General features: G+C 38.7%; 1 protein-coding gene across 2 annotated transcripts in view; it reads left to right on the top strand.

The window, feature by feature from the left end:
• MMEL1 (membrane metalloendopeptidase like 1) overlaps positions 1 to 22,845 on the top strand; it is a 54,676-nt gene that overhangs the window by 4,973 nt on the left and 26,858 nt on the right. The window contains exons 1-2 of one of the 2 annotated variants that reach the window (XM_053452679.1): positions 10,371 to 10,539; positions 10,915 to 11,078. In XM_053452679.1, coding sequence (XP_053308654.1) covers positions 10,490 to 10,539; positions 10,915 to 11,078 — 214 coding nt within the window. In that variant the 5' untranslated portion in view covers positions 10,371 to 10,489. Of the gene's footprint in view, positions 1 to 10,370; positions 10,540 to 10,914; positions 11,079 to 22,845 lie in introns of those variants that run through there. The other variant, XM_053452680.1, reaches the window with a different exon arrangement.

Below are 22,845 nucleotides of genomic sequence, written 5' to 3' on the forward strand. Positions count from 1 at the left end.
TGTATCAGTTTTCTGAAAGAGGTGTCTTTTTTAATTGTTGGATGAGCCTCTTCCTTGGGTTAAAGTTGAGGACCCAGTTACAAACTTTGGATGGTCCCTAAAAGAAAATATATTTCATTGCAGGTTGCACCATTTGGGGGGGGCAAATGTAAGGATAGTGGGTGAACTGGATGGACCTCTTTCTCCGGGGGTGGGGGATTAGTATAGTAGGGGCCTTTTTGTTTTTATTATGATAAATGTGGAAAGACATGGGCTACATGTCTACTCAAAGGGTTAATGGCAATAGCGCCCACCTATTCCCTCCAGCCTTTCATTCACTGGCTACTGAGATGGAGGGCATGAAGGCATAAGTGTTCTTTAAAGGGTATTTTTATCATTTTAAACATCCCATTCAACTGTGGAGGTGTTGCACAGGGAGGGCTCTGTGCATCAAATAGATTTATTTTATAATACTTTAGGATCCTAACAAAGGGGACTGGTGATCTCCTCTCGCTCCAGGTGAGATGGGATAGGGCGTAATAATATTTTAACATTGTATAGACTCCATGTTTACCCCCTCACCCCTAATCCCATGCCACAAGGTAAGTAAGATTTGTCTGGTGCCTACCAGCAGGGGTAGGACAAAATTCTTCAGAAAGGGCCACTTGCGGAGTCTAAAACCCAGTGGGATCACTTAACAAGATGTTACGTGAAACAACGGTAAGGGAGGGAGTCTCTCAGTATGCATGTGTGAGTGTGTATGTGAGTGTTACTAAGTATAAATGTGTATGTGTAAGTGGGTGTGTTAGCATGAATGTGTATGTTTTGTGTGTGTTATCATGAGTTTGTACGTTTGTGTCAGCTAGCATGAGTGTGTAAGTGTGTGTTATTAGTGTGTTGGCATGAATATGTATGTGTAAGTGTTTATGTGTTGGCATGAGTGTGTAAGTGTGTGTAAGAAGGAGTATGTTAGCATGAATGGATATGTGTAAGCGTGTGAGGTGGAGTGTGTGTTAGCATGCGTGTGTATGTTGGCATAAATGTGTATGTGTAAGTGTTAATGTGTTAGCATAAGTGTGTACATTTGCGTACGTTTGAGAATGTGTATAAATATATGTGCTACTGTGTATGTTAGTTAACAGGTTAGGGGTTGACAGGGCCACTTGGCTTTACCTGTCCCCTTGGGCCAGAAGGTGCCAGCCCTCCCCTGCTTTCCTGATAAAAGTAAATAGCAGCCAGACATCTTTATCTGTTTTCACTATGGATTAGAGCTGATCTTATTTTGATGTTTTTCATTAGCAGAATGAGCTAATCACAGCATGTGATATTTCAAGGACAGTGTTGTGTCTCTAATTCATTATTAATACTCTCTACTGAAGTCTGAAATATTTATTTTAAGGTATTGCCCTTTGAATCAGTACGCTATGGAGATATGCCAACAAAAAAGAATATTAAACATTTTCCCAGTGCTCCCTGTAATTATTTAGGGCAAACAATAATTATTATCTGTGGGACCTCAACCTGCTCATTTAGACAAATTCTTCATATGTTTTATGCACACATAAAAATTGGCGGTAGATAATACACATTTGGCCCATCTAGTCTGCCCATTTCTCCTGTAAGGACTCAGACCTTAATCAGTCCTTCTTCTCATCTCAGATTCAGGGGCCACATACCATGCATGTTCAAATTCCTTCATATTGGCAAATGTGAAGGTCAGTAGCTGTCTGACCTTGGAAAGGTAGATCGGGCATTCGCCAGGTGTGCCAGATGACCAGTCCAGGTAACTTTGCTCTTGTGCAGCTTAGTGATGGGTGAAAAATTCCCTTATCATATCATAAAGAACATCTAACATCTGATATAACTTTACTATTAGCTTGCTAATTGTAATTATGGAGATGTCTTGTATTCTACATCATAAAAAATAACATTCTGGATGACACTCAACAAGCGAAAGCCCATCAAGTAACAATTCATTTTTTTTATTTTTTTTTGCTGGGAACACTTAACTGTCACGTGACCCAAAAACAGGCACTGATAGGTCGTTCCCATAGAAACAGAAACATAGCTTCTGTGTTGTTTTTATGAGATGAAACCTTCAGAGGAGAGAATACGATGGCAGATCTGTTGGGGGTTATTTGCTTAAGATACTACACAGTGTAATTAATGTGTTTGTCCAAGTGGAACGGCACCTTAAAAAAAAGCCCCCTGGTGCATCCTTTTCTCTTCTATTTGAAAACATTTATGTCCTCTAACCTACTTACATCATGATAGAATCCAAAAGATAATGTTTGTTTTTGGTCGGAAAACCATCATTGCTTTTTTTTTTGTTTGAGTAAGAGAAAAAAGGCAAAATAAATACCGTCGCTCCATAAAAACAGACCATGTTAGCTTAAGTCTCATTCCAGAGCTGCGGAAATGTTGTTGTATTTTCAGAATTTATCGTTCTTAACCAAAAGCTTAGAAACCAAACTGGGCTAATTATGTTATTTCCATGTCAAAAAAATGGATTCCCGTGACCATTTTCCCCAGTTGGATTTTTTTTTTTTTTTTTGTTCAAAACTCTCAAAAAAGAAAAAAAAAACATAGAAAGGAGCAAATAAACAGGAACATATGGGAATTGTATCCAGAAAATATGCCAGAAATGCTAAAAATGTACGTAAAAAAAAGGTTTTTTGTTCGAAGTTTTCTAATGGATAATATTAATTTAGTATTACGTTCTTTTTGTGCCTTCTAACCCAGGGCCAAAACAACCCCTTGGTGTTCTAAAAATATATTCTAATAAAATAACGAAGAACCTCTATATGTTGAGAACCGCTAAAAATATTTATAATTGCATAAATGTGTTGCTACATTGAAATTATTTACAAATAATCATCGTTCGAACTGAACTTAGCATGGCTATTTATGCAGCTGGCAAAGATCTCTGGTAAAAGTCCATTCTAGTCTACATGTGGACTGATGATGTCCGTCCTCTGGAGCTGATGGGAAGGTAATTGGGCAAGATGGGCACACAATGACCCCAAATCTCCCCTTACCACCCAAAAATACCCTTCCTGTGTGAAGCAGGAGGGCAACGAAACAACAGATGAAATTTGTGTAGGAGATCTTTGGAGCGCAAGCAATCTGCGGAAATTGTTAGCACTAAATAAATAAAAGACAAAATAATGAAACACACAACACTGTGCATCACATAGCTATGTGTTATTTTATGTGGTTGTGTTTCTAGCCCGCGAGGGAGGCGTGAGATCCCATATGTCATTTTTACCTTTTTTGCAGGTGTTAGTGTTTATTTGGATAATTGCGTTAGCGCTCTGCAGATATTACAGAAAGAACAGACCGACTGTGGCGTAACATGGCTCATGGCAGGCAGCGCTCAGCTAACCGAACCTGGCATTCCCTATGGCTCATGACGTTATTATGTAATAAGTTGTTTTATTTTCTGATTTCAGTTCTTGCAAAATGCATTTTGTATTCTCTTGTTGTGGTTTACTGGATGTCAGGTTGATTGTCAGGCCAACGCGCCTTTGTCGGGGGCATCATTAGAGGGGGCTGGGGACATGTTCAGTGGCATACTGATCTGTTTCAACCATGTTTGGTCTGGAGATGCACTTTAAGGCCAGGAGCCCCCAAATGACATAAGTAGAGATACGTGCAGCATTGATTTATGTTTTTATACTCGCTCACCATGCAACGGAACACTTTACTGAGTCACGAGGACCCATGGTTGAGGTCTGTGCTGCAAAAGCGGAGGCATCAGTCATTTTGACTGCTTGGTGGACCAGTCAGGAGAAATCCTTTTGACTTCTGTCTGGCGCGTGATCCCCACTGCATTCAAATGCAAAAAATTAGGGCAGCTTGGTGGGACAGTGCCTGAAAATAATGACTGGCCCTTATACGTTGGGATGGTTGGGAGGTATGATCAGACACCGAGAAGTTTTTAGAAAAGAGAACCCACCATAACTTGGACCTCTGCTTTTTCTGATGTTTTAAGCAGAAGGTAATTAGACCTAGTTTTTTATGGTAGGATCTAAGATTTTAGTTGCCTCGGATGGCTTTTCTTTGCGAAGGCAACAAGACAAAAGCTGTACATTTATGAAATCTGTAAACATATTAAAATAGCATAGATTTGGTTTTAAGTTGAAATAGGATCATATTTTTATACCATTCTTTTAAAGACAAACAAAAGCTCATTAAATATGTATCATACCCAAACCCCCATTTCATTTTATTTTTGGGAGAGATTTTATCCCAATATTTTTTTTTTTTAGTAACCCGTCTAAGCGTTTGAACGAAAACCAAAACAGAATATAGTGGATGGCTGCATTTTAAACCTGAAACTCAATTGAGTATTTGTTCCTGATGATTTTGGAACTGTAACAAATATCTTGAAATCTTTTTGAACACAAAGGTTTATTGAGCGGAAGGTTTTCCAGTAAGACGTAGAATGGGTTCATTGTGAGCGTGCTCTGTTGTGGTCTGGTATGACATTTTAGTGGTAATTTGGTAATCATTGCCTCGACTGACTTGTCACAAAAGCACAACTATGTTTATTCCTTATTGAAACATTTTAAGCCAATCAGACTTTCACTTGCATCACAACTGAATATTATTGGAACCAAATAACAACAGTTGGTAGATCCCTGAATACATAGCTACAGATTAAATATCATGGATGAATGAAAATGTAAAAATGTGGGCCCTAATCACTAAACTGTGAGTTTGCAAGTGAGTTCTAATGAAGATAACATGTCCAGTGATTTGACCATAGTATGATGTCTGAAGAAGGCTTTTATTGATCCTTTCTTTTATTACTCTCTATATATATATTGTTATAACTTGTCCAATGGCGCTGTTTTCATTTTTCAATCCCTGAATTTTATAAATTTGATATGTAGGTCTTGAACAATTGGTATAGGGCAGCAAAAAAAACACATTTTCATCAAGAAAAATATTTCTATATTTCTTATAGATTACATGTGACCAGGACTGTACTGGGGATGCCCACTGGCATATTCAGTCAGTGGTTGCACACTACAGCACCCAATGTGCCATTGGTTGTGCATGGAGCAATGTCGGACAGTGGCCCACTGGACATTTGGCCGATGACCAGCCTGGGCCTACACGTGATGTTCCAAATTATATTGTGTAAACTTGTAATGTGCTCATGTTTGCTTCATTCACTGCTTTGTTTTGTTTTTCTTCACTATGTCTTCAGTCTTCAAGTTCATAACTTGGGTATTGTGATTTTTTTTTACTGAATTATGGTATGTTGGTTCATTTATGTAAAAAATCGTGTAAGAAGATGATTCGGGGAGGGTTGAGTACAGTGTAAATAACTTGAGAAATTACTCAATCTCACAATTCTCCTGTCAACTCACTCTTTCGTGAATAGACCCATCTGTAGAATACCAAAGATTCTAGAATGACATTTCCTACACTTGTATGAAAATCGACGCTCCTTTTTCCTGTAGTTTCTGAAAACCCAACTTCTCTGAGTTCCTTCTTAATTAAAATCCAAGTGGAAGAAACTTTGTAGGCAATTCACATTCTATACACCAAAGGTCTCTGTTTGTGAGGCACCATACTATGCTGTCTCCATGATCTGGTTCTGCATATGGTTTGGAGACCATTGATATGTGGGAATTATGGTACTATTTCTGGGCCAAAGTCTCTCTAAGTATTTTCTTAGAGTAAGTTTTGGTTTATTGTTACCTTAAACATACCCAAAGAGCTACCTTACCTTCAACACAATGTTGTCATCAAATTCTGTTGCTTTCAGTTCTAGATAAAATGACCTGCCATGAGAGATTTAACGAACCCTGCTTTCACTATGGTTTTGAAGAGGTTAGAGATAAGAGAAGTTGTGAACATAAAAAAATGACTGATAAGACAAATTGAGATACTTCTAAGAAAAGCACGTTTTTGGCTGTGAACAAAAGGAGCTTATGTTTCGACTTTTCTACAAATTCTGCATTTTCAGGTACCATAGTGCAAAGAAACCATTAATTCCTTCCTTCCTGCCACATTCATATGGTCAAGGGAAATAGGGTAATTTATCATTCGGACAGTTCTCCAGCAGAGAAAATTTGTCTCTAGTCAATTCAGTGCTTTTCAGTTGAAGGATAGTTGTTCAAGCTGACCTTGTTATTTTTCTTACTTGTATAGAACCAACCATGCCCATGGGCTTGGATCTATTTATCAACAGATAACTGCCTCATTCTTACACTATTGCAACAATGTAACAGCTTATCCTACTGGAACCTGGAGCTCTTATTTCACACACATTCAGAGTAATTTCACCAAGCAGCGAACATTCGAAATGAAACATTATTACAGACTTTCTTTTTCAATTTGTATAGATGTCTGTGGAACATATTGCAGACACGGGCATTTACATTAACTCTTGTTTCCAATGAAATATATTTACAGTGGGATCTATGAGAAATCCTTAGACCAGGAACCTGCAGAACATGTCATTCATATGTCTGACGCTTTCTTTTTATTCCTATATGCATATTCATTACTTTTATTAAATTATCCAAGGCTCCATTTCTGACTATATGTTGCACCCGGCAGAAATTCCTGGCCTTTTCAGAACCATCATATTCACATAACTTGACAGACGTTAATATATAGGCGCAGATGAGCAAAGTTCTTGTGATTTTCATTGTACACCAATTTGCTGGAAGGGCCATACATTTCACTGAATTCACCTACAGAACATCCAGAATGGGTGGCGGGTCATTTTTCTTGACAACGTAAAATATGTCCATTTAGGGAGTTAGATTAAAATAAATATTCATTGATAATTACATTAGATTACAGAAGGCAGAGTGAAAAAATAAGAATATAAGCATATAATTGATGCTCTTCATTATCATGATACATTTGAGCACGTTCTCCTCGCTTTCTGATTTTATGATATAAGGATTTATAGTTTATTTACAGGTTTGACCAGGGGTCTCCGGTTGAAGCCGTGCTTCCCTGGACCTCTTGGTCAGTTTCTTCTTTCTCTGGGCAGGAAGCTGTGTTTGGCCACACCTACTTCCTGCCTACTCCAAATCCACTTAAGGCTGTCTGGAACTAGCCTTACCCCTATATGTGTGTTTATCCTTGCCCCTTCACAAAGCCACTCCCCTAGAAGAGGAAGAGCTCTGAATAGCCTATAGTGGGATGTTCCATATAGGTGTGCATATAGGCATGTTCTGTTTCTGCTTCTACCACTTGTTGCAATTTGTGATATCATTAACATTTCTTAATTCATAAAAACACATCCAAACCCTGAATAAGTGTATGAATTAATGAGTTAAGAGGCTGGACAAGTGACATTAGGTTAAATCGACATCTTAGGAATTAAATGGACAGATTTATCACTTTTCACTTTTTTCAGGCTTTGACTTGCCTGTATTGTTGACCATTTTTGCTTCATTAGTCTTTACCATTAATAGTGTCAATCACAATTTGCTAGACAATTAGGTGCTTGGCTGCAAGGAAGCAGAAATAAAATACAGTGATTTATAAAGTGCCTTTAAATAACCTTTCTATGGTCTCGTGGTCAAGTAAATTGTTTCCTGAGATCATATTAAGGAATGTGAGATTAACCTTTAAGAATTCTAGACACCATAGGCAAGGCTGGTCCCACGTATGGGTAGAGCTAGCTACAATTCCTATTATGTTCTGCTGCCAATAAAAAGGGGTATACCAGTATAGCATTATGGGAGTTTAACAATTTTTGCAGAGGCACTTTTTGGCTATACTTCTGCTTTAACCTATTTATCACAGGATTTACAGGAGTTAACTTTACTTACCGTTCCCCTTGAATAGGTGTGAGCTGTATTTCTGTCATATGACATATTTTCTGTTGTTTTTGAAATTGGATATGTTGTGTGGGTGAAGTTCAGCATGTTACGCAATGGCCTTATTCGTTTACAGTGACTGTAGTAAAATACAATGTTTTTCATTATAATGATCAGGTAACTTGTTTATACTACTGAGGTCCACATAGGAAATACAAAAAAAAATCAAAAGCCTCAGCATGAAAAAAGATCAAAGAACTAGCAATGTCTAGGTTGAAATTTCACCCAAATTACCTGGAGTAATTGTCCCTGATCTAACTCATCTAACAATGACCATATTGTCAAAGTCCAGACCACAACCTGATTGAAATGCTGTGGTGGGACCTAAAGAGAGCAGTGCATAACAAAATGCCCATAAACCTCAATGAACGTTGTAGAGGAGAGTGTGCCAAAATTCCTCCACGATGATGTGAGAGACTGATAAAGTCATGCAGGAAATTATTACTTCAAGTTATTTTTGCTAAAGGTGGTTCTACAAGCTATTGAATTATAATGTGTACTCCTGGCTTCTCCATTTTGGCTTCATTTTTGTTGATTAAATCATGACACGGTGTAATATGTCATGTGTACTTTTTAGACCTGCTAAGGAACAGGTGATTGTTATCATGCCCTGATATGTAAATCCATAGAATTCAAAGAAGATGTACATTCTTTTTCACATGTCTGTGGCAACTCAAATTTTAATAATATTGGACAGAACACAGAAGACCTTCCAAAGGCCTGACTACCTCTTACAAGTGTTATATAACTACAATTCTTATTATGCTCTGCTGCCAATAAAAGAGGGATATACCAGTGTAACATTATTAGATTCACAGTTCAACACCACCTGCAGAGGCACCATTTGGCTACAACTTGTTTGCCTCTTTTAATTTGAACAAACTTTGGGACAATCAATGCATTTAATTTAAATTAGTAAAACTGCTAACAGACATAATTTTGTAAAACAATTTAATGTAGGGTTACTTTTTTTACAGCTACCACCTCACCCAATCTTTTGAGGTAAGGCTTTGGGAATCTGACAGAAAAACATCAGCTACTTATGCTAGCAGAGGCGGAATTTTTAGTTTGCCCATGTTAAACTCTCGAGTCCTCATTGAACTCTATGAATCATGGTTCTTTTCTGTTGCGGGTAGATAATACATTCAAACAGGATTCCAACTCAAGTGCATTTGGATAAAATTCTGCCATTCACAACCAATGTGGTGGCCCACTTTGGTTCCTATAGCGGAAGTAGAGCCACAATCTAAGCCAGCTATAGCATAACCCACCGCTATGGGTGGAAGTGACTGTGTTCCTGTAAAAGAAGCCAACGTAAATCGGAGAGGTTGTGAATCTCATTCAGGGTTAGCCTTACCATGTAGGCCATTTAAGCAAAAGGGGTGCAGGAGCAGGTTTGGATAGAAAGCTTCCACACCCCAAGGCTGGCATTGAGAACATATAAATAGTACAAAAAAAGTTCCAAAAAGTGCTTTTCTTATCAACATTTCTGAGAAAAAGAGAGAAAGCAATGCCAATCCGATAGGCATTTTGCCACATTTGTGTCCTGTCCCTGAGCCAAACCAGGGGCGAAGTAATGGCAAGATACTATGTACTATCCATCATGTGGATATTAAATCCATAAATGCTGTTGGGTATTTAAATATATCATTTACGTGTTTTCAGACAGGAACTGGAAAATAACAATAACTAGTAAAGGTCAAATCCCTTTTGTTTAACACTAGGCGGAACTTAATTGGCAGAATTTCATGAAACTTGTTCCCTAATTTTTTTTAGGGGGAAGCCAATGAAATTCCCCCAAATCCCAGAACAGACGTGATGAAGCAGCAATTAACTTTACAAATCCAGTGGGAATTTATTTTATTCCAACAGTAACTGAAAATAATCTGTATTGTAAAGATGTAACAAACTCTATAAATGCCAGCATGGTGGGAAGGAATTGCAACACATCTCTGTAAATGAAAAGGTTAACTAAGAGAAGCTGAAGTTGTCAGTGTTTTGAGCAGCAGGAATTATGCCATCCTGATGCAGTGTTCTCTCTTCTCTCTCTCTCTCTCTGATTCTAACACTGGGATCAAGGAACTAGACTTAACACTCCAAGCAGTGTACTTCTGGCATTGAATGGGTTACACCTTATTCTCCACACCCCCCTTTGGATCATATAGTTCCTCAAAGCTCAGAACAGCTCATTTGTGCAGAGAAGTTTGTGTTTGGAGTAACCAGAGGTGAGGGAAGGCTGCTTTTCCAGAAGCAGCACCATCAGACCATTAATAAGGAGGATTTTGAAATATAATAGGAGCTGTCTGATGGTTACTGTGGTTGAAGACACCAATTACTGCAACAGCCAGGATGGATCTTTGGTGAAGGATTACAAAATGCAATTCATTTTTGATGTATACACATGCAGGGAGCACCCTGCTAGAAAATGAGATGATGATGATGATGATGATGATTTAAGATTTGATATCCAGGTCCAATGTGGTCTCAGGAACAAAAGAAGGATCTCTAATTGATGGACATCAACTGCAAGAAATCTGACTGCAACATCAGCCCCTGGGCATCACATTCCAGCATTGTCTTAGAACGCCAGGGATATCAGTGAAATCAAATTATTTGTGATTCATTTTGGGTTACTTTTGCACTTTGTGGAGATGGAAAATGAGGTGGCAAAAACTGTTGACAATCAAATGGAAAAATACATGTAATTTTCTTTTACAAGATATTTTATGCTTAGATGTCTTTGCCATGAATACATTCTTTTTTTCTTAATTATAGTATTAGTGCTGTACAGCCTTTTAATTCTATCCTTTCTCTTCTCTCCTGCTTGGTATTTATGTAAGAACTGGTTATTATGTGTTTGTACTTGGGTTTGTTTTTACACATATTTTAGATGTGTTTCTTTCTTTTGTTGCCTTCTAATCAGGTTTGGACATCAATGAATGTCTTCTGAACATAACTTAATTCTTCTAACTAACAGTAGATCTCATTGAGCCTTCTTCTTTTCAGTTGTGTTCTGATGACAGGTTATAATGATATGTCTTTCTAAAAGGGGTCTTTGTTTTTGTTCATTTCCAAGAGTTACAATAATGGGGAAGTCGGAAAGCCAAATGGACATAGTGGAAAAGTCGACCAAGTCAGTGAAGAAGTCCTGGAGTATTGTGGAGATTGGACTGTCAGTGTTACTCTTTCTGATGACTTGTGCAGTGGTTGCACTTCTAGTCTTGTATACAAGCAACAAAGGTAAGGGAGCCACTCACACTTATATTGCAGTATTTTTACTATAATTTTATGTTGGATAAAATTCCACAGCTGTGAGCTGTCAATCATATCTGCCAACTGTCTCTGGGCTTTGCTGTCTCTCCCATTTTTACTTGAGAGAGAGAACAGCCTCCCAGCAGAAGTGGTAGAGGCTAATACAGTGAGGGAATTTAAACATGCATGAGGTAGGTATATGGCCCTCGAATCTAAGAAGAGTGGAATTCAAAGCAGTGATTTTTATTATTATTATTATTATTATTATTTTTATTGATAATATTTTGGTATTAAATGTAAATATAGTTAATATTGCATTAGATAATATCAGATTAACCTATCAAATGCCGAAAGTATGCATTTAAATTATTTCAATGGATCATATATACTGTACGTGTAGGATTACAATTGTGATTAAAATGGATTGCTTGTACTGTATAAATTGCAATATAAACAATTCTCATAATATCTGTTTGTTCTTTCCAGCGCAATTTCCTTGTTAATAGGCAATCATGCGTACCGGTAGTACTAGTTACTTTAACTCTATAAGAGAGTTGTGAAATGTTTCTTTGATCAACTCCTCTACCAACTTTTCTTGAACGCTTATTACCGTGTCTAAAACAATTTATTTTAATTTTTTGATATATAACATTATGGATATGATCAAGCTTTTCCGTCCAGTAAAACATGTGTTGTTTGTTATTGATTACTTTAATTTAATACGGGTTCATCTAATATAGGTAAAATTGCGCAATCACCAGGAATATTTCATTGGTTGCTATGGTGATTGCTTTACTTTTCCCCGTGAGTTTTTGCAGATGCTCAGACATTCTCATAACATACATCCGTTGGTCCTGGAGTAGAGCTTTGCGGTTGAGTTCATTGAGGTCAAGCTTTACATGTGCCTGTTTCCAATACTCTTTGCACCTTGTGCAATCTGCATTTCATGAGGTCAGCTCCAGCTACTCACTTTACAATATGGTTTTTGTGGAATTTTATGGCTTTTGCACATGTACAGAATTCTTTGAACTTGAGGAACATACTGAAGGAACTAATAATTCCTGTCTTCTGCAACCTTATTGAGTATGATTTGGGTGAGCAACACCCTGACTATTTTCTTGTACTCTGGCTCATCCGTTGCTCATACTTCTCCAACACCCAAGCAGTTACAAATATCAGGGTGATTGGTCATTAATATCCAAGGACCACAGTTGTTATGATATCACTTTCTTCAAGGCCATCTTTAATGTGGGGCAAATGAGGCAGCTGCCCTGGTTTTCCTTAGGCACCCAATGGCAACTGTCTCTTTCACCTCCTATTGTACAGTGGCCAAGGACTGGGTGTCTGCAAGGAACAATAAATGTCTGTACACAATTGATTTATTCTACATTGTTTTTCACTGTCTGATGGTCCAGGTATGACATCATATCTCAGAGCCCATCTTCAGGTGGATAGCATAATGTCTCCAAACTGTGCTCTGCAGCCTCATATGCTTCAAGTGGCACCAAGGACATTGGTCCCTTATTTCTAGCATGTTTGTTAGATCTAAAAAAGATGGCTATGAAGAAGCTAGCACATGATTAACAACTATATCGGAAACATTTTAGAGAATTGTGGGAGTTACTCTTAAAAAGTTATGTTGGCATTTTTTGTTGTATAATGCCACATATAAAATGTTTTCTTTGTTTAAACTATATGTTTTGGAGACAATGTTTGTTTTTTTGTTTTTTTTTTGTTATATATGGCTTGAATGTTAGGACAGGTACACCGGCAAGCGATTATAAAAAATTATTTACAGCTGAGCGCTGTACTTCTGTGAAGTTTGCAGAAAAGGTATTTGCGTTCATATGAAAGAGTCCATTGTAAGCTTTATAACTATGTTTTCCAAGCGTTCTAGCATATGGTCTCTCCAAGGGCAACCTTAGACATTTTATCAGACATTACTTAAAAGTAAGTGGAATCCATACTTAGACGTTTATAAATAATTCTTTCGAATGAAAAAACTCATATGAAACCCTTGTGTTTTTGTATGAACTGCAATGTTTTTCTGTCGCTAAAGGCAACTTTCTTTTTTGCTACTTTTAGTTTAACTTGATTCAGATCTGCAGATCTTTTTAACCCTTGATAAAGGTGTTTATTGCAAAACTCTTTACATTGTTTCATGTTTGAGATTTTTGTGTATATATATATATATAGATATTAATTCATGCTGATGTGCAAATACATGGTATGTTCAGTGTTGATTCATATACTTTTATAGCAGCATTGATGTGCTGCCTTTTTTGTGCGCTGCAACAACAGGTGGAGTGTAGACAATAAACATATACTATAGGAGAGATCTGTGCCACCTAGCGTTGCCACTTTATGTCCCAGATACCATTGGGTTGGTGGCGGTGCGTTGGATCTATAAAAGACGGTATGGTCATGTAACATTAGTGTCAAGGCGTGTGTGAGTATCAGTGTCTTGGTATGTGTTAGTGTTTATGTGTATTGAGTGAGTGAGTATGCAAACATGACTCACATGCCTCTCCTCCCAATTTTCTCTGTTCTGTCTTTCCCTCTTTCCTTTTTTCTTCTCTTCTGTTTACTCATTCAACCCTTCGCCTCTGTTTTTCTCCTTTCCTCTCTGCTTCTCTCCTTTCTTCTTTTTCTTCCTCTTCTCTCTTCCTTCTGCTCTCATTCCTACTTTCTCCTACTCCTTCTTTTCTCCTGTTTCTATACTTTTCTCTCTTCTCTTCTTCCTCTTTTATTGTCTCCCTTTTGCCTATGTCTTTCATTTCTTTTTCTTCCTGTCTCCTTTCTCTCTTATTAACATTTGCTCTAAATTGTAAAGCCAAAGCCCTGATCACACCCTGACCAAACCCCAAGTGACCCTTCAAATATTGTCCAGGAAATGGCTCTGGAAAAGGCGGAACCACCTAAACAGACCACCAATGAAAATGCAGCTTTAGTGAGCCTAGACAACTGCATTAAGCGAGGGGGGGGGCTGACCTTTTCCACCACATTAAAGTCCAGCCTATGTGTTCCTTTTTTACTCCCCTCTCACTACTCTCTTTTTTTCTAAATGCTCAAAATGATTGTTGTTCACCACATAGCTACTCTACACAACATTAACTTTTCTGATTTCACTGCAGCTATATTAAGTTCTCATGTTGCGCAGGTACATGCTGTCCATTTAGCTAATTTACCTATTTACTTTTTTTTTATTTTGTCATATAATTTTTCCCATTAGTGGGTAACTAAAGTTTGTCTTCCGCCAGGAAACCCTTCTTCTGAGCCAAAAAAAGGTAAGCCATAGGAAGGAAGTATCGGGGTTGGAGAGAGGAAGCTCGGGGAGGATATTTGCCCCCCCCCCCCGAAAATCAATTCATGTGGTAGAATCCAGGGTGATTAAAAATAATAACTATTGTGCTTGTGATAATCCACATAAAACTGCCGATACTGAACTTTTTTCCTTTAATGGAATAAAATGTGTTTTTTTTACTGGTTCCAATTTTAAAACTCCCTCACTGTCTGAAAATGGACCGCTAACAAATATGTATTGAAGTTCATCAGAAGACATGATCCTATATAATCAAGATACCAGAGTAGAAAAGTTGTATTGTGTGGTTATTAAAAGTACTTTGTGATTAAGTCACATTAAGTTTGAACTCTTCGTTGAAGTTTTGTATAGAAACATGAGAACCCATAATATTTTTCCATATAAATATCGGACCCCGGGACATATGGTGAGAAAAGTGTGTGGTCTGGTAGACATATGTGCAACTTCACTGTCCATATGTGAACTATTCAGAGGGTCGCATAGCAATAGGAGTCTTCGAAGTCATCAGATTAATAAAGAGGATGAAGGAGTCTTCTCCAAATGTATGACCCTTGTTCCTTCACCCTAATGTTCTAGCAAAAGCCCTAAGAGTTCCAAGATATGATTATAGTCAACCGAGGATGTAGTCATCTGACCACTTAGGACTTCCCTCATGCCCTTTTTGCAATCTGCTTCCATAGGGAGCGAGTTTTAGATGTCTTTTCTTACAGATCCCACACATTTATTGAATAGACCTCATTTGTATATTATTTGTGTAATATCAATATATTGCTACAATAAGAACATTAATCATAGTATAATAAACATATATGTTATAATGGTTGCTGCTGCTTGTTTTGTAGATCCTTGATCACATGGACATTTAGACATTTTTAAATGGTAATTAATCAGCAGTATTGATATGGCAAAATACCTGATCTGCTTAACGACATGTATTATCATGTAGGGCATCAGAATAAAATGTTATACAGGACAGTTGGTACCGTTGCTTCATATAATGCTGAAATGCTATGATCAAACAGTTGGTATAAGAACACACCTAGGGATGTCGGAATATTTTATTGTTCAGGAATAAATTGCCATTTCAGTTTTATTTACTTAGTAGAGGTAGAACTCAAACACCTTCTAATTACAATCTATTGAACGGGGTAAAAACATATGGTGTTTCCGAAGCTCTATGTACTATTATTTCATGCATGAAAAATGCTCATGTTGGTCGCTCGAAACCTAATTTTCCCCCAAGAAGAAGAACTTCGATCCTGACAATTTTAGGAAAGATTGATGTTGTGTGAAAAACAAGCACATTAAAAAAAAGAGGAAAAAAATAGTCAAATAGGCAACTCTTGCACCTGCTTAATGACAAATTCAGAACTTGTTATTGAATGTTCTATGCCAAACATCTGCACTATTTAAAGAACACTAGAAAAGTGAAGGGAAATCTTCAGAGCGTGACCTTTTATGTGATGAAAATAAATCCTAGGAAGAAGTAGCATCTGCTTATCAGCAGGTGGTAGAGCGCGGAACCACACAGAAACAGAGAGGCGATACTACAGGGAGTCAGCATAACAATGTATTCCATAAAAGTGTTCATATAATATTGGCAGAATACTCCGAAAACTGACCATCTAATTGTTTGCTAAAGGAGAATATTCTAATATACTAAACTTAAAAAAATGATTTACCTTCTGGACCTGCACCGGATCCAGGATCAGTCATTTTGTGCCACTGATTGGCTGCTTGAAATCACTGGGACATTTTTGTGTACATGAGCATAGGGGTCTCATTGGACCCTCAGAATGCTGACCGAGCCAGCGCTGGCAATAAGTATATCATGTAACATCCAAATACATCTTCTGCTTGGCAAATAGTAGGGGGGTCAGAGAAAGGGGCAAATGCATATGGGGAGATTCTGCAGAACCCCCCTCATGTATTTGCAAGGGGGACACCACAACAATTTAAAGGCAGGTGCTGCATCTTCTTATCAGCAACTGCTAGAACACAGAACCGCACATAAAGAGAGAGGCGATAGTACAGGGAATCACCGTAACCATGTACTGTATTGCAAAAAAGTAATTATATTACATATAATATTGACATATAATATTGGCATAATATTCAGAAACTGGATGCCTGGTCTAACCAATGCAGAATTTGACATCACCCTGTTCTTATCTGCAGTAAATGTCAGGTTTTGATCCTTTTTTTGTCTTAGATGAAGAAAGACTAAATAGGCCAATCATTTTAACGGAGTCAGTGTGTGGGTGTGTGTATACTGTAGTGTCAGAGTTAGAGTGTATGTGTGTAAATGTATAGTGCGTATGTGTGTAAATGTATAGTGCTGGGATGAGTGTGTGTGTGTGTATACTGTAGTGTCAGAGTCAGTGTGTATTTGTATACTATAGTATTGTCTGTGAGTGTTTGTCTGAATACTGTAGTATCAGTGTGTATGTGTGCTATATGTATATTGCTAGAATCAGTGTGTGTGTACGTGTAAATAGTCACTATATACAGTGTAGTGTAGATTATCAGCTTTATCAGACTGGATAATTTGGGAAGCGATATTATTACACATGAAAATGTTACCTTTTCATATGTGTTTTTGATCATAATATCATGAGCATATCAACATTTGCTAGAGTTAAAAGGCAGATCTGGACAGGGACATCTGAGGTCTTCGAACTTATGTGACTGCATCCTACTCTTTGAACAATGATCCACTAAAAGTCTCATTCAATCAGAACACGTAGTTCACCTGGGGAGCAAAAAACACAGCGTTATTGTTTTGTTTTTATTTAATATTTTGTTTCTATGTATATAAAGATTACATAGTTTGTATTAAGCAATAGAGGATATGTTACCCTTTGAAAAGTGTTTTCAATTTGTATTAGGTTAATGAAATTGTATCTAAGAAAACTATATCAAGCAAGTGGCATTTAGCAATAAAATCAACAATAACGCCCTTCTGTTACATTGTCACCAGAATATCTACTTAGCTTTGGCATCAACTGTATCTCATGATGTTGCTCATGGGGTCTCTTAGTTTATTTCCAAGCTTACATATTTTAGTTTAAAATTAGCATTTTAAGGACAGTGGCCACCTGATGACATAAGTGAGGTCAATGCCTGGATATGCGCAGTTGCATGCCACGTTTTTATGCTTTTAGAGTGTGCTGCTAGGCATATGCAGCCACTAGAGAGGAAGATTGGTTGAGTATGGGGCTTCAACGGCCAGCAGCCCACCGGACATTTGCCTTGGTCAATGCAAAGTGTATTCACTAAACCAAGAATCAACCTGGCCTGTGAAATGTAAACCTTGACTAGTTCAGACCTGGTTCAACCCGGCAATATGCATTTTTCTTTAGAATAGCTTCCTGTGACATTAAACGGTCCCTTTAAGTGGCAGAAGGAACGTACCCTACGTAGTTGTTTACCTTGAAAATAAATGGGTTATTTTTCTTAGGCTTTCAAAATATTTGTTGGAGTAAAATTCCGCCTGTTGTGGATTTCTTATTATTATAACCCATTTTTTCTAAATGCCTCTAATAAATGATTATGGGCTTATCCATAAATACTCCTTATAGTAATATGACTGATAATTGGCTTTGAGATATCGGTAAAAAGCAATTCTGTACAAGTGGGCCATTAAGCTGTTACAAAAAGAATAAAACCATAGGAAAATGAAAATAATGAATGTTAGTATGTTGTTTTAAGGCAGCATGGTTTACTGTGCATGCATACATTTATATATATTTTTTATATATATTTTCCATGATATTTTATAGTGGTAATGCAATCGTGCCTTTAAAAGCTTGGTATTATGTAATCTTATAATATATAAAAATGAAGTTATACTCATAATTAGTATATATATAAATATATATATATATATATATATATATATATATATCTGATCTGAAAAAGGAGAGAATTTCAGAGAGAAAAGAATAACAAATAGATTATTTCACAAGCAGGAAATGTAATTGTTTTTTATGGGAACTTCATGCACTCCAATAATGAAGTGTTTTGAAATTATAGACATTCCTATGTCAACGAGGCATTATTATTATTATTATCTCATCCACCCCTAGGCATGCATTCTTTGGAACTCTCCTTCTACTTTGTTTGCCCAAAAGGTTTCCGTGTGCCATCCTTCGGTTCTTTAGAATGTGGAAGGGTTTAGTTTAGTGGGAGTCTGTGACCCCTCTGAATTGGAGGCATATGTGGAAAAACATGTAAATTAGCCATAATTCTGATTCCAATGATTGCATCCAGGATTTCAAAATTAAACCTCAGAATGTCAGAACCCATTCTACTGGACATCAGAATATAACATAATCTCCTAGTGCTCCAGTTCTAAAGGAAGCACGGAATGGAGGGAAACTATGGAGGACTATGAGGTCTCAACATAGCCCTCCATTGTGTTAATGGGCTTGCCTACCAAGTAGTGGCGTTACAGGGAGCCTGGTTGCCCAATAGGACAATCAGGTTCCGTATTATACAACAGGGGCTGCCAACACTGGATAGGGGAGATCAGGAATCTCCCTTCTAACCAGGCCATTGAGTAGTGGCACAATAGGGCCTTATCACCCAAGAGGTCCCCCTGGCTTTGAGCCCTCCAGGACCTGCTGCCTTAGACCTAGTCAGCTCAATATGTCTCTGCCAGATACATTTGTTCATGAAAACATGTAGTGTGTATTACAGACACACTAGTTGCGCATGTCATATTTAGGTCTTCTTCAGGACGTCAACTTCAACGTCCAAATGTATTCATGTTGATTCTCATAAAATCAAACATCTTAACTTTTACTTAGGTATGCCCCTTTGACACAAATATTTTTTTGGTCACCATTTGTAAATGCTTGTTGATTTTTTCCTTCTAATTACTGTTTTTTTTGTAATTCTATTATTACTGCTGGGCCGTTACTCATCTGAGCTGCTCTACAACATTTTTTGGTTGCATATCGTAAATGGGATCATCTGTTTCCCACCAGATGGAGCTTTAAATATTTTAATACGTAGCTTGTGTTTTATTATGAGACAGGGGTCACATCTGTAAATAGAAAGCTTTTTTTAGGCTTTGTAGAAAATAGTACATTAAAATCATGCACAGTAGTATAACTGACAGATATAGCTCACCGGGAGGCACTAATACATTTTCATCATAAAATATTACTTTTCTCCAGGGTACCATTAAAATATTAAATGGAAAATTAAAAATGTCACAAACCTCTGTTCACATCTGTAGCTGTTTAATTGTTTCCATGGTGTACAGTTACATTTTTTTTACATTATAATGATATATGCTATGTAATTCCAGAACAAAGCTGCTTCATAACATTGGTCATTTCTGTCGAAAACCTGATACGAGTTGCATGACGCATGATACAATATGTCACTCCAGGACTCCACTAATTTGCCCAGGAGACTCCGAGATTCATATATGAATTACTTTTTGCCAATATTTTGGTTTTTTTTCTCATCTTAGAATGGTCCTTGTCAGGGGAGGGCTGGCAGCCTAAGGCCTGGGGGGCAAATCTAGTCAAGTGGCCCGTTGCGCCACCGAATCAGCCCACTATACATGCCCATCTTTTCCTGATTTTCTAACGCATATTGCTGTAATGTGATGGGACTGGGAGTAAAAAAAATGATGTTTAATACATTAAAAAACAGTTAATCTTTGTAACAAAATAAAATGTAAATATGGAAAAATTGGACCCTAGGCATTTCCTTGGGCCCCTGCCTGTAATTATCCCCAGAGTCCCTTTGTCCCTCATTCACTAAGCCACACCTGTTTTACTTACTCCCGGTAGTTCAGGTATAGATCAAATAAACAACACATGTAAACAGCACGGGCATGGATAGATCAACTGAATAAGAAATACAAACTCTGTATTTGCAGGTATACATAAAAAATGTATGCAAACAGCATAGCAGAATAACACACAAACCCAGCTTTGCAGGTACAGATCAACTGGAAATCACATAACACCTAAGCATTAAAGGTATAGATAAAACCCCCTAAATTACAGGCATAGATCACAGGATGCACACCCACAAAGCCAGCCCTGGTGTCCACACTGCCCACATAGAACCTGACCAGCACCAAGATAACATTAACAAATTACAGTCCAGAGTGAGCCAACTTTGTCCCCAAACAGCCCAGGGTGAGCCAATTTTGTCCCCAAACAGCCTGCCCTAACACCAGTACAAGCTCTGCAACAGCGACACCCAAACACACACACCAGGACAGGATCTGCCACACCGACACCCAAACACAAACACCAGGACAGGCTCTGCCACACCGACACCCAGACACACACACCAGAACAGGCTCTGCCACACTGACACCCAAACACACACACACCATGACAGGCCCTGCCACACAGACAGCCAAACACACAGACACCAGGACAGGCTCTGCCACATCAACATCCAAACACACACCAGGACAGGCTCTGCCACATCGACACCCAGACACACACACCAGGACAGGCTCTGCCACACTGACACCCAAACACACCCAAACCATGGCAGGCCCTGCCACACAGACAGCCAAACACACAGACACCAGGACAGGCTCTGCCACACCGACACCCAAACACACACACACACACACACACACACACACACCAGGACAGGCTCTGCGACACTGACACCCACATCCAAAATGCTTTCCACAATGGTTTGTTGTTTGTTTGTTTTTCCCCCTTGTGTATTGATGCCCAGCCAGCCCCCCCTTTGGTTTTAATGTATTTCCCCCCACACCCTTGTGTATTGCCCCATGTGGATTTGTGCCCCCAGCCAGACCCCTTTGTACATTATGCCCCTTGTGTATTGACCCATGTGGCTTTGTGCCCACAGCCAGCCCCCTTTGTACATTATGCCCCAACACCCTTGTGTATTTATTTATGTGATGTCCCCAGCCAGTCCCCTCCCTTGTGTATTTATGCCCCCCTTTGAATTGTTAATGACTGATCCATGTAATTTGAACCCAGCCCCCCACCCCCACCTTTGTGTATAGCCACCCCCATTTTGCATTTAATTGTTGTCCCAATGCAGCCCCCCCCCTTTGAATATGGCTCCCCTTCCGCCCTTTTACCCCAACTATTTTTTTAATTTTTTTAATACATACGTTTTTGCCGCATCCTTCACTGCTGCTGTGCTCCAACGTGCTCTTCTAGCTGTCACGAGGAGCTGTTCCGTGTGACTCCGCCCCCTTGAGCGGCCCATCACATTGACGATGTGACGTGCCGCTCAAGGGGGTGGAGTAACACAGGACACTGGGCGGCACTGTGCAGGCACGCTGGCCGCTTAATGATTTTAAAGCGACCAGCGTGTCTTATGGCCGCTTAATGAGTAACCACTGCAGCCGATGTGGCTGTGACTCTTAAAGCGGCCGTAAGACACGCTGGCCGCTTTAAGAGTCACAGCCACATCGGCTGCTTTTCGGTGTGCCGGCCACACCAGGCCGAACTGGCCGGCCTACCGCGGATGCTGCGGGCGTTAAAGACGGCCCTGGTGTGGCCGAATCGGCCGCTTAAATGGGCGGCCGCGCGGCCGTTTAATGTAGATTCAGGGCGGCCTGGGGGGCAATTGCCCCCCTGCCCCCCGGCCCAGCCCGCCCCTGGTCCTTGTAGCTCTATTGACTACAAAAGCTTTGCCACCAAAAGAATGAGTACATGCCCTCTAGTTGACAGTCACATTTAGTTATGAAATGATCACAATGCCTAATTAACCATAACAATTAAATCTAATACTTATATTAAGTCAACTTGTGAATCAGCTCAAAGCACTTAGCATTTCAATTCTTATTTAATTCAGTGGTGAATTCAGTAAAACCACTACAAAGCCACCATGCAAATTCTGCAGTGCAATTGACTCTGCTCTGCCCTAAAGAAGTAAATCGCGCACTCTATATGCTTCTAGGAAATTACAATGCTGGACGGCAAGGAGACAATCTAATGCTGAAACAGATTCTATACAGACCTGTTAGTGTCTTAAAAGCAGCGACAAAATCCAGTCATTCCCTCCTCATTTTTAGAATTCTTAATCTGTGTAAAAAATGCTACAACCAACTGGGCAGAAACCTAAAACTTGAGAACCCGTGTAAAAGTCAAATTGTGATGGAAGGGGCAGTTGGTTAGAGAGAGTCTCTTCTTGGCTTTAAAGATCTCACTGATTTTTATCTTCCGCATTCTACAGTGCTTCTTTATTCTATTCTTCACCATCTTCTTGCGTATCTGAAGTCCAAAGTGCCAGATTATCACTTAACAATTGCATGATAAGCGTGGAGTAACTTGTGACTTTCTTCGCTCACCGTGTCCAGTTCTGCAATAGCATCATCAAATGCTGCCTTTGCCAACCCGCCGGCACTGTCAGGGGAATTAAGAATTTCATGGTAGAAGACTAAGAAAAATGAGTGCAAGGCCTCAA

The sequence above is a fragment of the Spea bombifrons genome, chromosome 12, assembly GCF_027358695.1.
Source record: "Spea bombifrons isolate aSpeBom1 chromosome 12, aSpeBom1.2.pri, whole genome shotgun sequence".
Lineage (NCBI taxonomy): Eukaryota > Metazoa > Chordata > Amphibia > Anura > Pelobatidae > Spea > Spea bombifrons.